At 46.5% G+C, this 13,507-nt stretch overlaps 2 protein-coding genes across 2 annotated transcripts in view; one reads left to right on the top strand and one right to left on the bottom strand.

Moving 5' to 3' along the window:
- T265_08339 (hypothetical protein) overlaps positions 1-13,507 on the bottom strand; it is a gene marked incomplete at both ends in the record, with an annotated part of 40,836 nt that overhangs the window by 4,205 nt on the left and 23,124 nt on the right. The window contains 6 exons of the mRNA XM_009174107.1: positions 454-679; positions 3,004-3,401; positions 7,212-7,644; positions 7,796-8,500; positions 11,918-11,967; positions 12,264-12,562. Of these exons, the coding sequence (XP_009172371.1) occupies positions 454-679; positions 3,004-3,401; positions 7,212-7,644; positions 7,796-8,500; positions 11,918-11,967; positions 12,264-12,562 (2,111 nt within the window). The remainder of the gene's footprint in view (positions 1-453; positions 680-3,003; positions 3,402-7,211; positions 7,645-7,795; positions 8,501-11,917; positions 11,968-12,263; positions 12,563-13,507) is intronic.
- Positions 1-13,507, top strand: part of T265_08338 (hypothetical protein) — a gene marked incomplete at both ends in the record, with an annotated part of 20,317 nt that overhangs the window by 1,335 nt on the left and 5,475 nt on the right. The window lies entirely within an intron of this gene.

Genomic DNA, 13,507 nt, shown 5'->3' with positions numbered 1-13,507 from the left:
GCTTGGCAGCTAGGCACCGAGAGGGTGTTACAGCTGAACGACTCTCTTTTTATCTATTTATTAAATAAATCAGACCGCCGCCAAAATTTCGATGGTCTTGATGGTTAAAAGTGATTGGGACTTTCGGTGGCTAGCTACCATGCTACTTGAAAGGAACAACAAGGCTGAGATATTTCCATGTGGCCCAAGGTGTTGAGGTTGGGTTCGAACTACAGACCTTCCGGTTAGTAAGTTCGCGCCTGAACCACTGAGCTATCTCCGGCGTTCATAAAGCGGTACAGTTCAGGTCAGAGGAGCAATCCGCACTGCAGTTAAGGTGCAATCGCTACACCTGTCCGATGCGGTGTCTCAAGTGGTATGCAACCGAACATATGGCTTAAAGATCAGACGACCAAAATGATCGCCCTGATTGCTGTGGTACATAAAATAAGGTAAGCTATGGAGTTAACTTACTGGTACGAAGTAGATCCTGTACACGGTTTGTCACTTTGAAGTGGCGTTCATTTGTTGTTTCTAAAGTGCAAGGGATTCTGGAGAAACATGCCAGCTGATGAACCAAGATATCAGTCAGGCACAGAAAATCTACGAAGCAGTCACACAGGGTGAGAAGCAATGTCGAACCGAATCCGAAGTTGGTAGGGCTGGTTCGCCACAGTTCAAGTTGTGCGGCCAAATTCATCTGGAAAGCGAAAATACAATATGAGTCAACGATCCTAAGACAGAGATTAACTGAAGTCGGCCGTAAGCTTTGTTCTCCAACCGCTTCCTAAAAATATATATACCTGCAATGTCAACCGTCCAGTCCGATAAACGGGTATGAAAATTTTCGCTGAGATTTTGAATTCGTTTAAGCGATAACTGACATTCTGCCTAGTTTAGTGTTGCGAATGAGCTGGACTAAGATTTGACCGTTTCCAAATGTCACGGTTTTCGGTATTACGTCCTTTTTTCGACATAGGATATGGAGTTTTTCGCTTAGTCAGGGCTACAAAAACACTTTGGATTCAGCCTGAGTTGGGTTTCGGCTTTGATTTCAAACGAATCAACCCGTAGACTAAATCTATCTCAGTCTCCCCTATGCCGACTAACTTAATTCGTAGTCCGGAGAACCTACGAAGCTATAATTGGTAAAAGTCTTTGGCAGTTAGGTATTTCACTGATAGAGCGAAGCATAACTGTTCGGTTGTGATACCTGTCCACTGCAAAAGTAACATTCAACCAGAAAAAAAGCGTCTTTCGGATACTCACTATTCAGCCGAGAGGTGGCCACGGATCAGGACCTGCTTCGCGTCGTCTAAAAATGAACAATAGTCATGAACCAAGAAAGGCCCATCGCTATACGATTGGCGCTGGGTCGGACGATGTTTGCAGGAGGCGGCAAGACATGGGTTTCAGGCTATAACAAACAGACGCTCAACACAGTTGTAGGAAGCGATTAAACGCGTCAGTCTTAATGGACACCCACACCACAGTGTACTTGTATGCTGCGGAGATTACAATGGTCGGGACACATGCAGATTTGTCGGTGGTTGTTCATTCAGATAATCCGTCAGACAGTCGGCTGTTCACAATTTATCATATGGAGCACAGTCGACTCAACTACATGCCCAACACAACCTTCATACAATTATGACCACGGGGCACCGATACTGGATCATCAGGATATCGAAGTAAACCGTGAGAAAGTGGAGTGAGCTTGAGTCGGGTTGAAAAACATCACGATAGTGAAATGAGTTGTGTGCGCTGAGCGTACACAACAACCATCAACGTCCAGTGAGGGTGGCGTATCAGCAAAGAGATCTGTTGACCTATTAGATCCCGAGCGAGGACTTGACAGCGTACTTTGTTCATTAGGGCCTAGGAATTTTCAATACTGTAGTAGTGGTAACAAAATTAAATTTCGGACTGATGGCTGAGATGAAATCATTCAGTTGTAGACCACTTTCGGTGCCTAACTACCATGCCACCTGAACAAAGCACGAGGGCTCGGATACTGCCAGGTTGCCCAAGCCTAGACAGGGGAAGTCGAGAGGCAGAGGTCGGGTTCGAACCATGGACCTTCGGTCAATAAATTCGCGCTCGAAGCACTGAGCCATCTCGCTGAGAAGCGAGGCATCAGTGTTGAACAATGATGCGCTGTCCATGATGATGACGATGATGATAGCTGAGAAACGCTATCGCCCGTTCTCACACTACTCGGGGTGGGGTTGTCTCGTGCTAGTTTAAGCCCAAACGCGTGGGTTGTTTGAGGCATCTCATCTTAGGCGGTGGAAAAGTATGGATGTCTTCCTAGGACCTTTCCTGTGACACTCGAACTCTCTTTACATCATTGACCGAACCGTAGTGTTTGCCGTGAATAGCATCCCAAACATAGACATGGATAGACAGATTGAATAAGTAAAGACATAAGGTCGTAAGGCGGAGGTGAAAGCACCATGTTGGATAGTGCAGTAGCTGAGTGGCTGATCCGAATCATTAGTGTTAAATGCACTGCTTGCTTTACTGTTGTCTGTTCGAATGTATTCGTGCGTACTTGCACTGTGTGTTTGACGTTTGATCAGACAGTTTAATATGGATGTTGGTCAACCTTCGTTAAAACAGCAAGAATCTCGTGCGTTAGAAAAAAGCTGGACTGGATGGAGGTCACATGCCGGGGGCAAATCTGGTAGTAAAATATATAAAGGTGTCTGGAAGACGCGAAGATTTGCCGTTTTTCGGAGATTGGTCCGTTAGGAGGGTCCGATTAACAGCGCGCTGTGAATATACTGAAACCATGAATTTCTTGGTTGTGGAGTGTCCATATGTAAAATATAAATCTTTATTGCAGCCAGATGTTTGTGCGAAGTGGAAAAAACAATCACCACCATTCCCTCATATCTTCAGGACCAGGCAACTGCCATCCACTCCTCTGGAATGAAATAAAGGGCCAACAAAGCCGATCGGTTCGTCACTGACTCGGAATGCAACTTTGAAAAATGGGTAAATTTGGGTGTGTAGACTCACTCTAAGCAAGCGGACTAATGACGCCCGGATATCAATCAGCTGATCGGCTGACTCACCACCAGATTGGCTAACCCAAAGCATGCCACATGCTTCCAATCGTGATCGTGAGCCAATAGCATCCGAACTGCAACGATCGAACACCAATTCAACCAACATATCCACCAAGTTGTTCGCACTCGGCGATGCAGCGAGGGCCGATTCCGCATGGCCGAGCAAATGACGTAAGTGTGCTCGCAGACCATCTAAAGACGATGCGCAGAAACGTGTTTGTTCACCACCTGCTGATGACAATTCTGTTCGGAAGGCAGAGATCACGTCTGTCAGTAAACCAACAGGGATGCGTTGATCACGCACATCGCCATGTTGTGGTATGAGCGCCTGGGGTTCGACCGTCGGGTCTGAATTAAAGGGAAGGGTTGGAAAGATGTTCATATTGGACAAGAAATGCATGGACTGTGGATGGTCATGCAACGAAAGAATCATTTCGACAATTGGCTCAGTTCGCTCTCTAAGAGTGTAGTTTCAGGCACCGTCAGCAAGTTTGAAACCTTGGGTGATTTTTTCGAAAATGCTGACACAGTAATAATCGACACTGAATTATTACTACCTCTACCTTAATCACTGGTAACCTAGTGATTAACTTCAATGCCTGGGTTCGCATTCTCGAAATTGGCTGCCGTCCTCACCTTAAAATATTACATACATGTTGGTTCATCAATAAAAACGCCAAAAAATGCTTTCTAAATAAGTTCAGGAAGCCCGACAAAGCAGGGAATTCACACGTGTACGGGCAACTACGGAAGTGTAGATGAGATGAGGGCTACATGTTAGATGACGAACCTAGACTCAGGATTCCGGAACTCAAATGTATTCGTTGCTTTCAACACCACCGAGTCGCTGTTTCAACGATGGAAGTGATATTCTAGTTCTCGCAGTAAACTGAGAAGTATTGATGGTAGTGCTTATTTGGAAAAAGAGCGACCGTAATGGACGTAGGAGTTTGACCCCTGATGTTAGGTCATTTAATCTTCGTTACAATATGACTTAATTTGAAGCCATCGTCCGGAACAAGAAAGTCAGAAAGATTGTGCCAACAATGTGGGTGCCCCCTAATTTCGAAGAGGTATTCCATTCTGCTGACCAGTGTTTACACGAGTTGTTCCCAAGAAGTTTATGACTTCTATTAGATTATTCAGCGTTTTACAGAGTAGATCAAGGGTAATTTGCTCCCATTTGCTACGCCTCGATCCACCGGTAAGAGGAAGGAACGACTGTGCACTGAAACGTCGTCACTTCATAGACACGGAATCAATATTGATTATGGTTCGAAAACGCATTCGGGTCAAGGTACTGAGGGCAACGGCGTCACCAGCAACCTGATCGGGCCATACCAACCAGCCTCACTAAGCATTGATTGAGCTTTGCTCCAGAGTCTCAGTCGAGTAAACCGTTAGTTTCCAACATGATGGAATTTACCGACCAGTGACTTCCGGGAAAGCGGTGGTTAAACGCCACGACCTCTCCACTGTCATAACAGACTTTAGTCTCCACGAAATGACAAACAACACAATGACCATTGTGTGATAGAAGCATACCTATTTAGAACAATAATTTCCCTAGAAGTGCATCATACAATCGGAAGGTACGATATGCACAAGTACGACTAACCCAGGAAGTCCACACTTTGGTGTTCGGCAGCTAACATCCACAAACGTTGCCAACCAGTGTCCACAAAACCCTACCGATCTGGNAGGAGGTTCAGTCCATCCAGCTTAGTGACCTCAGTGGAGGACTCAGATGAGGTAGCCCAGTTCGGTACAGTCAACACAGGGGGTGGGACTGTCGTCCTGGTTTGACTGATGTCTGCGGCTGGCGCTAAAAACATAAAAAAAGAAAGACATACACTAGTGTGCAGTGTAGAAGAAAACGAGATGCTAGTTAAATTGTTCGCCCGCCTTGGCCATTTTTATTACAAACGTTTCGCCACCAACCGAGGTGACACCAACAGCGCGTTAGTGGGGTGGCGATGAATCGTGGCACGGAGGTGTCGGTGTATGGGCGCTGAGTGGCAATAAAAGATAGTCGTTCAGCTGTAACACCCTAGCTGCCATACCATGCGAAGGAAGCACAAGGGCCGGGATATCGCCAGGTTGCCCAAGCCTAGATAGAAGTCAAGATGCACAGGGCGGGTTCGAACCACGTGCTTCCGGGGAGTAAATCCGCACTCTAACCATTGAGCCATCTCGCATTGATGACGCAGTGGCATTAGGTCAACTCCAGCAAAAAGTTCAACCACTAATTTCACAACCCAAACTACAAATTTTCTGCTACATGTCAGCGAAATCACAATAGCATCTTTTTCCGTAGAAAATGACGTAAAGAGGATTCACCTCCTGACAACAATGGGAAAGAATATGATTAAGTTCAAGGTACAAACAACTACGAAGTGAGGGGCATCATTCATGATACACAGTGTTCGGGAGACCGAGTCAAGCAGAAAAGGATACAACAGTTGCCACTAATCTTACTATGCAATATCGAAAGCGCACTTGATAATTGTCAACACTTTATTCTTTGTGAAGACGACGGAACTTGAGGGACACATACTGAACAAACACTGAGAGTGACGCCTCCTTTCTAGTTCGACTCCATGGTTTTCCGTTCAGTTCCGTCGACAAGAAGGGGAAAAGGGAGAAACACGCAAGGAAGCTCCCGTTCAATCTGTTCTCTATATATGGAGTTGGTAAAGGACCGTTGCGCTGAATCGCTCCGTCTAACCATTGATCTACAGGGTTGCGTGGTAGCGCGTTGAAGGCGATGGTGTTGATGTGCAAACACCATTGAACGTGATCTGTCAGTGTTCCATCAGTGTCAGTGTTTCATCACGGAGTCCATTTTGGGGAGATTGCAGTTGCTAACGCGCCTATGCAGTGATTTCAGGTTCCGAAGCTTATTCTGACTTCAACCACGCCCATGGCCAGATAAAGTGTCAACACTCAATTGGCATGTGCACCGAACACCGTAACCTGTGCAGTGTCTAATTAGTCTGCCTCGCTTCTCCCGAGTATGTAATGATAAATCTCAGGATTAATGAGACAGTGAGAGAATATTCTGCGTGTAGATTTGCGCCAGTGGTGAAAAAATACAGGTAAGCTGTTCGCCCGCATATGCATACGCACGTAAGTGACCGACTTCCAACCATGCACCACACTTCACCTCTTAAATGGAAGCCTAAACTGGTTTTTTTCACGATCACGGTGGACTTTAAAGTCAAGGACAACGAATCGGATCAACTGACCCGTCCAACCCAGTTTATCACGCACTTAAAATTCCATCAAAGAATGCACGTACAAAGTGGTGCTAGTTTGTCCTGAAAATATTGATGCACAAAGCTAGGTTCGCCAGCTTGTCACATTAATGACTTCTGAGATCATGTAATCAAGTTGCCAACTTCAAGGGATCAACTTGAATCGATCTGTTGCGCCGAAAAGTACTTTCTGGAGAAGAAAGTTTCCACTGCAAGCGCTTTTAACGATTGGTCAAGAGTCGTCAGTTCAGAGGAAACAGCTGTGCTGGAGACCGGTCCATCCAAAGAACACGATATGGCAATGCGCATAAGACGCAAGCTGCTGTAGGATGCAGTCATACCAGTTGGCCGCACCTGGGTCACAAGACAAAAAATCCGACAGTAGCCTGACTCCGCGATTCCCCGATTTGGATAACCTGGAAGTTCTCCAGTCTACAAGTTGCACCACAGCTACGTACCGAAAGAGGGACACAGCTGAACAAACTGGTGTGGCAAAACCCTCCACTAAGATGTCACCTAGAAAATACTGTTGTGTATGACTGAGTGAATGAATGTCCCTATCCTATCATACCATATGACAAGAGAGTGGCGTTAAAAGACAAGATAACGGTGTCGAGGTAGTGTTAAGTAGATGTTTCCCAGTCAAAGAGTTATTCATTCTCTCTTACTTCCGTCACTTCAGTAATCCCTTGAAATATTTACATTTATAATGCACGTGTAGCAGGGATATGAAGATAAACATGGACTAGAGCAAGTTAACTATGTGAAAATAACCACCGCGAGACAGAATTCGGTGGACGGATGAATGACCAAGTTAAACAAGTCAGACATTTTTAGCGACGTCAGGATGCAGGATATCTATGGGGAAGGAACAATTTGAGTAGTAAAGTGACTGAATTACCCGGATGAGCAGTTCCCCGCTGGAAGGACTGCAGCAGTGATGTGGCCATGGTCATGGTAGGCATCAGGGGGTTTTCTCCACCAAACAACCAAGAAAAGCGCTGAGTATTGCCGCCCGAAAGAGTACCACTACTCACTGTGGTGGCGGTCGTGACATTCGGTGTGGAGTCACTTGTGGCTGCATCCGAGGCAACAGTTGTTGTTCTTGGAGCCGATCGATTGGCCGTAACGCTGAATTGCATTGGAGAAGACGTAAGAAACACGTTGAATGGGCCGATACCAACATCACCGCCACCCATAGCTGCAGCTGAAGTGGCCGCATTAGTGGCTGCCGAAATGAAGCCGGCAATTTGTTGTGACAGATCAGACGGAAACGGCACGTTCGTCGATCGCACCTGAGGTCCAGTTGTGGTGCGATTTGCACTGTCGGTAGGCTAATGGAGAACGTGAAAGGTAAACATATAGCTGAAGTGCTCACTGGAGTGCAACTTTCACAGCCTAGACCTTATCAAAATCGGTGGAAGCTAAGAGTTCACGTGTGAGATTAAAAATCAGCCTTCACAAGCGATTTGGCGAACAACCTACCGTATCGGTCTGGCCTTCAGGGACTGTAGATGACTGTTCCGAGGGAGACACGTCCGAACTTTGAGCGGTTGGTCTGGAAGCTGAAGGAGGCACACCGGCAGTCCGCACAGATGGGGCACCAGTCGGAATGAACTGCACTGCTGAGGAGAGTGGTACGGGAATACCAAAAGATCCACCCATCGTGGAACGTCGGTAGTGTGGTTCATGCGCAAAATGTCGTGAGTGACAGAGCAGAAAAGGATCAGTTGGTCCAGGTGAGAAACCTGGTGGGTGTGGAGCTACGGCAGGCACGCTGGGTGGAGGAATACTGTCTGGGTCGTGGTCAGCATGTCTTTCCGTTGAATCTGACGGTCGCGGTACGGGTGTTGTTGTCGTAGTCGTGCTACTTGTAGTGGTCGTGGTGGTGGCGGTCATCGTGGAATCTGAGGTAGCAGTTGAGATCACAGGCTCAGTTTGTTGTGAGGAAGTTGTAGAGGGTGGAGTGGTAGTGACGTTAACGTGTTCGAAGAATGCTGGAATTGGTAGATTGAGCATATTCATAGAAATAATCGGAATGTCAACTCGATGGATGATGGCAGCTGCACCGGGGTTGAATGGCGCCGTGTGGACCGAGGTTGACACTGCAGGGACAGCATTTGCGCGGGAGCCGCTGTTTGTAACGGTAATTTGGACGGGTGCTGGATGAAAAAGAAAATAGGAGAAAGCCTAGAGGCACAAGAAATTCGAGAAAACCATCAAGATCACAAAACCATTGCACATTGTAACATTCATTGAGTAACGGCGCGGATTTTAGGGCACAAGCTCCTGACTAAGTGATCTACAATATGCGCAACGTTTTAGGCACCACTGTCTGGTATGAGGCCTGGCTTCAGCTCAAATAACTCGTTCGAGTTGAACGGTTGCTGTGTCCATGCCTAATGCGACCTGCGGGGGCACCCGAATGAATGAGTACAGAAGTTGGATATCAATCGATGCAGACTGCAGTTTTCCCTTGGAAAATAGCTCATAAGATTGTTTCTTCCCTACGTCGACTCCATGTGAGGTGGCGGACTCAATGGCGTCGGTTCGGTTGCGTGGTCTCGCTTGATAATCCGTTTAATTAGGTACTTCTCATTTTAGACTGCACCGGACAAAATTATGTAGCGAAACGAACCAACGTCCACCTGTATACAGTTTAAACCCAACCAACATTTACCAGTGGGTTTCTGTATCTGCCGCCGTGTTAGAAGGAGACGTTTTTAGTAACCACCTACAGAATACGTCCTCTCATTGTTCATTTCAGAGCAGGGATTCGAATGAACCTTCCTGTCCATTGGTAGACACGAATAGTAATGGGATCAATGAATTTCATAAAGGATTGTTGGAAACATGGCGTCCAAATGTTTACTTATTTAGAAAACAACCATTATTGTTTGGCAGTAGACAGCTCCCATTATCGTCTGGGGAATAATCACGGTCTTTACTACAGGAGCGATATGCGATCAAACCCTCATTATCCCTCACCTAAACTGTCAACCACTCAAGCGCTTCTCATCATACCCCAGCCTTGGTCGTCAAACTGTTGTCGGCAAGACATCCTACATGCTGTCAATCAATGAAGTAACGGGAAGCATCCGTGATAGAACTCTAACATCCAGTCTAGAGCAGTGAAGTCACGTGAATTCAATCGAGGACTCTTCACAAATCGCATCAACAGCTATTGACATAACTGGCCCCCCCCAGGATGTCCCCGTGACTGTGGCCGTTTGAGTAGAGTGCAAAATATGCTTGCCAATCGATTTCAACGGCCATCGAACTACTTATGAAGCGTGAGGAATTCATCTATCACGTGAGGGTTCCTTCTTCCCAAGACCATCTGGCGTACAACAGCATTACTAATCCGATGTTCCCACCGGACCTGAAAAAGATAAAGATAAAGCGTTCAGCTGTAGCACCCTTCCGGTGCCTAGCTGCCATGCCACCCGAAGGGAGCACGAGGGCTGGGATACTGCCAGGTTGCCCAAGCCTAGACAGGGGAAGTCGAGTGGCGGAGGTCGGATTCGAACCGCGGACCTTCAGGTTAGTAATCCGCGCTCTAACCACTTCGGCCATCTCGCCCCTTGTATTAAGGAATATTTGGTCGGTTGCTTGGGGATGTAGGTATGTGGACAGTTTGGTGATAGGTCATGAGTGTTGTGTTGGCAAATACCTCTAATAACGATAAGATTCGCACGTACCATTTTGAATCTCGAAGTGCGCACAAACCTTCCGCGTTAGTGGTTCACTCTTATTGTTCAAAATTTACCTCCCTTGTTTTCGTAAGATGTACATCCAATGTTATGAATAAGGGGCGTCAGCTTTTAGGCTTCTTTCGATGAGGTTCGTCTACGATGGTGACCACATGACGGTTCACTTCATATTGTACGGGTGTTGTTTACGTCTGCTGCCTGGTTGCAGACAACTCTGAGTCTGATTCGGTGAAACATGGCTATCTTAACCGCCAGTCACAAACTATGTTGTTAAAACACAGATAAGTGTATTTGAAACCTACTCCGCTCCTTCCTGCTTCGTCTTGTGGTGGACATGGATCCAGTTAAGGTTAACATCATAGGTGACCCACGAGGCAGTGGTAGTCAATGAATTGGCAGCCATCAACAGCAACAGCAAATGAGAACAATGGGACTTCACCGCCGAACAGTTGTAAGCGGGCTGGAATACTGACAAGTCAACCAGACCTAATCAGGAGGACGATTAGGGTTCTCGACCAAAACCGAATGGAATTGGGTGGCGGCGTCGGGAAGGCACTTATAAACTCCACGTCAAACACCATTCATAAGGTTGCTGAAAACTTCCGCAGCCCACGACCGATTTCGTCCTTCTTGGGGATCATCACGTAGACGAAGTCCCTGGGTTTCCTTAACCTTATGTGCTAACTGAACCCGAATTGCTCGAATATCAATTTGGATTTCACGGGAGACCAAACTGAAAAACGACATAAAGAGATTCCGTTGGGTCTAGTGTGAAAAAAACTGGTATGCAAATCAATGTACTTCGTTGATTTCGTGCAATCCGGGTTCAAGTAGAACAGGTTAAGGGAAACTCGGGGGTTGCGCCTATCTGATGAGCCCCAAGAAGGGCGAGATCGTTCATTAGGTAAAAGTTTTTAGCGATCCCCTGAGTTAGGTCTATACAGTGTAATGCGATACTGGTGCGTCCTACCAACGGAAACATGAGGTGGCCTGGTAAAACAAATTCAGCCGAAGAAAATCGTGAAAGATTCAGTTCGGTCTGCCGTGAAGATCAAATTTAAATGGGAATGAGTGTATTCTATGATTCATTTTCAAAGTTCTGAGCCACTCTGGAGTGCCAAATTCAAAGTAAATTGACGTAGGTGTGCACGGAAAATTTGAGTCTGTGGTTTTAAGCTAACCCCGACTGTTCCTGTCCCGGCTTGGGCAGTATCCAAGTCCTCCTGCTTCCTTTGAGTTGCACGAAGTGTCACAGCGTGCAAATTGACATCCGTACCGCGATGCCGCAACTCTCATTCGCTCGTTTTGACCAACAATCCTAATAAGCTAGTTTTACTCGAAGGCCTCAGGGGGGAATACAGTCGGAAGAGCTACAGAGCGCAACAGAATGAAGGAGCAAGGCGAATAAATCAAATGATTTATGCCACAGCGAGACTACTACAAAGGAAAATTTTAATATTGACAATATTTTTGCGCCACTCGGAAAGCTGCTGGTAGACAATCAACGAACAATACCAAACGGGTTGTGATAAGTTGCGATAAATCTATTCAGAATTCGCTCAGCCTGTCGTACTGTCACAAACATTCCATAAAACATCACTGTTTTCGTTAACCGACTGCACATTATCATTGGAAAGGCAAGACCACACCAACATCAGCAACTATATTACCAGAATGTAGACCACAGCTGACGGTGTCACTGGTCCGATCCTATCAAAATGATTTAGCACCAATGGATAAGTGTGTAAAATAAAACTAAAGCAAACTGGAGCCGGTATATTGGAAAAATTCCGGTTAAACTTCACGGAAAGATAACTTTCAGTCTACAGGTGGCTAACTAAAATGACGAGGAACGAGGCGAGACTGTTATCAAACCGAATGACACGCCACTTACCTCCATCCAATGTTCGACGTTGCGTGTCTGACGCAGACTGGCTCCGGCGACTGTAAAAGAAAAACGAAAGCAACGTGCTAGTAAACTTAAACCTGTCAAAAGTAGCCAAAGGAACTTAATTTTGCATGTCCCGGCCTAAACAGGGTTTTTGTGAAGATTTGTGAAAAATATTTACGTACAGGTATCCCGCTAAACTATACAATGAGATTCCTATAGGATGAGGCTCCGCAGAAGTACCATACGAATTTTTGTGGTCCGTACAGAAACCTTTCGCGCTGCAACATCAACACGTTGGTCCCAAATTATTTTCGTCCCTTTTGTGGCTCATTTGGTACCGGTAACTCACTGTCGGGGCTTCCTCCAGTGAATTCGTGGGGCATTCTCAGCAGTAGGAGAGCACTAGTACTGAATGAAAGTTCTGCTTGCCTCTCTCCTGATATACAGTCATTCCAGACATTTCGTTTTCGGAGGGCCACACGAGGCATTTTTCGGAAAAAATCCATATTCAAGTTTGGAATGGTGAATGAATGAATGCATGAATGGATGGAATGAATGGGTTGTTGAGCCGCAGCACCCTTTCGGGGCATAGCTGCTATGCTACCCGAAGGGGGCATGAGGGCCGAAATACTGCCAGGTTGCCAAAGGCTAGAAAGAGGTAGTCGACATAACTGGATTGGATTCGAAACACCGACATTCCAGACAGCACGTTCGCGCCTTAACCACGGGAGCATTTCGGTCAGTTTGGAGTGATTGCGCATTTCGTAAGTACACTTATTTACGGGATCACTCCGGTAGACCAATCATGACTCCAGTAGGTTGTCCGAGAGGCAGTGCTGTACAGGGTACTGTCCGAAACCGCCGGAAGTATTTACGCAAATCACGGGGAAGTCAAAGGTTACAAGAAGTGCGACTTTGAAATGCGTGGTTTCTGCATTGAAGTCATTGTAACACTAGCGGTTTTCACTAAGAAAATTCACGCTCAACGTTGCTAAGCCCATTGCTGATATTGCTTGCATTCATAGTAGGGAGGCACGGTTGCTGAGCTAGTTATCAGAAGACAGAAGTTCTGTTGAGATGTTGTCTATGGCCACCAATCCGCACTTGAGTTCCAGTCACAGCCTCACTCTCAGTTTCCAGTTGAAAGACAAACTGCCAAGCGCTACTCAGGCTTTTGTGTGTGGCCATTTGTATACTCACGTGAGATATTGTGGCTGGGGAGTAGGATAGGGCCGACACGAAGAGACTGGACCTTATCGTGGTGTGGCGGTTTGTGTACCTCGGCGACCCATTGAGCTATACTGGGGGGTGTCCGCGCGACACTCACAGAGTCTCTCATACCAGGTTGGTCAATGGTTAGAGGTCAGACGAACACAGTCTCCTGGTCCTCCAGGTTGGGGGTTGGAACATGTATGGCGACTTGTTCCGTAGAAAAGGTAATGCATTTGCATTTCCCCGCCAAACACCGCTGCCTTGCGGTTAGGCTTTTGAGCCAAAGGCTTTGGTTGAGGACCCTAATCGTCCTCCTGTCTAGGTGTGGGCGCCCTGGCAGTATCCCAGCCCACGTACAACCATGAATCGCACATATAACAA

The sequence above is a fragment of the Opisthorchis viverrini genome, assembly GCF_000715545.1.
Source record: "Opisthorchis viverrini unplaced genomic scaffold opera_v5_214, whole genome shotgun sequence".
NCBI classification, from domain to species: domain Eukaryota; kingdom Metazoa; phylum Platyhelminthes; class Trematoda; order Opisthorchiida; family Opisthorchiidae; genus Opisthorchis; species Opisthorchis viverrini.
This window is presented reverse-complemented; position numbering and strand designations above follow the sequence as displayed.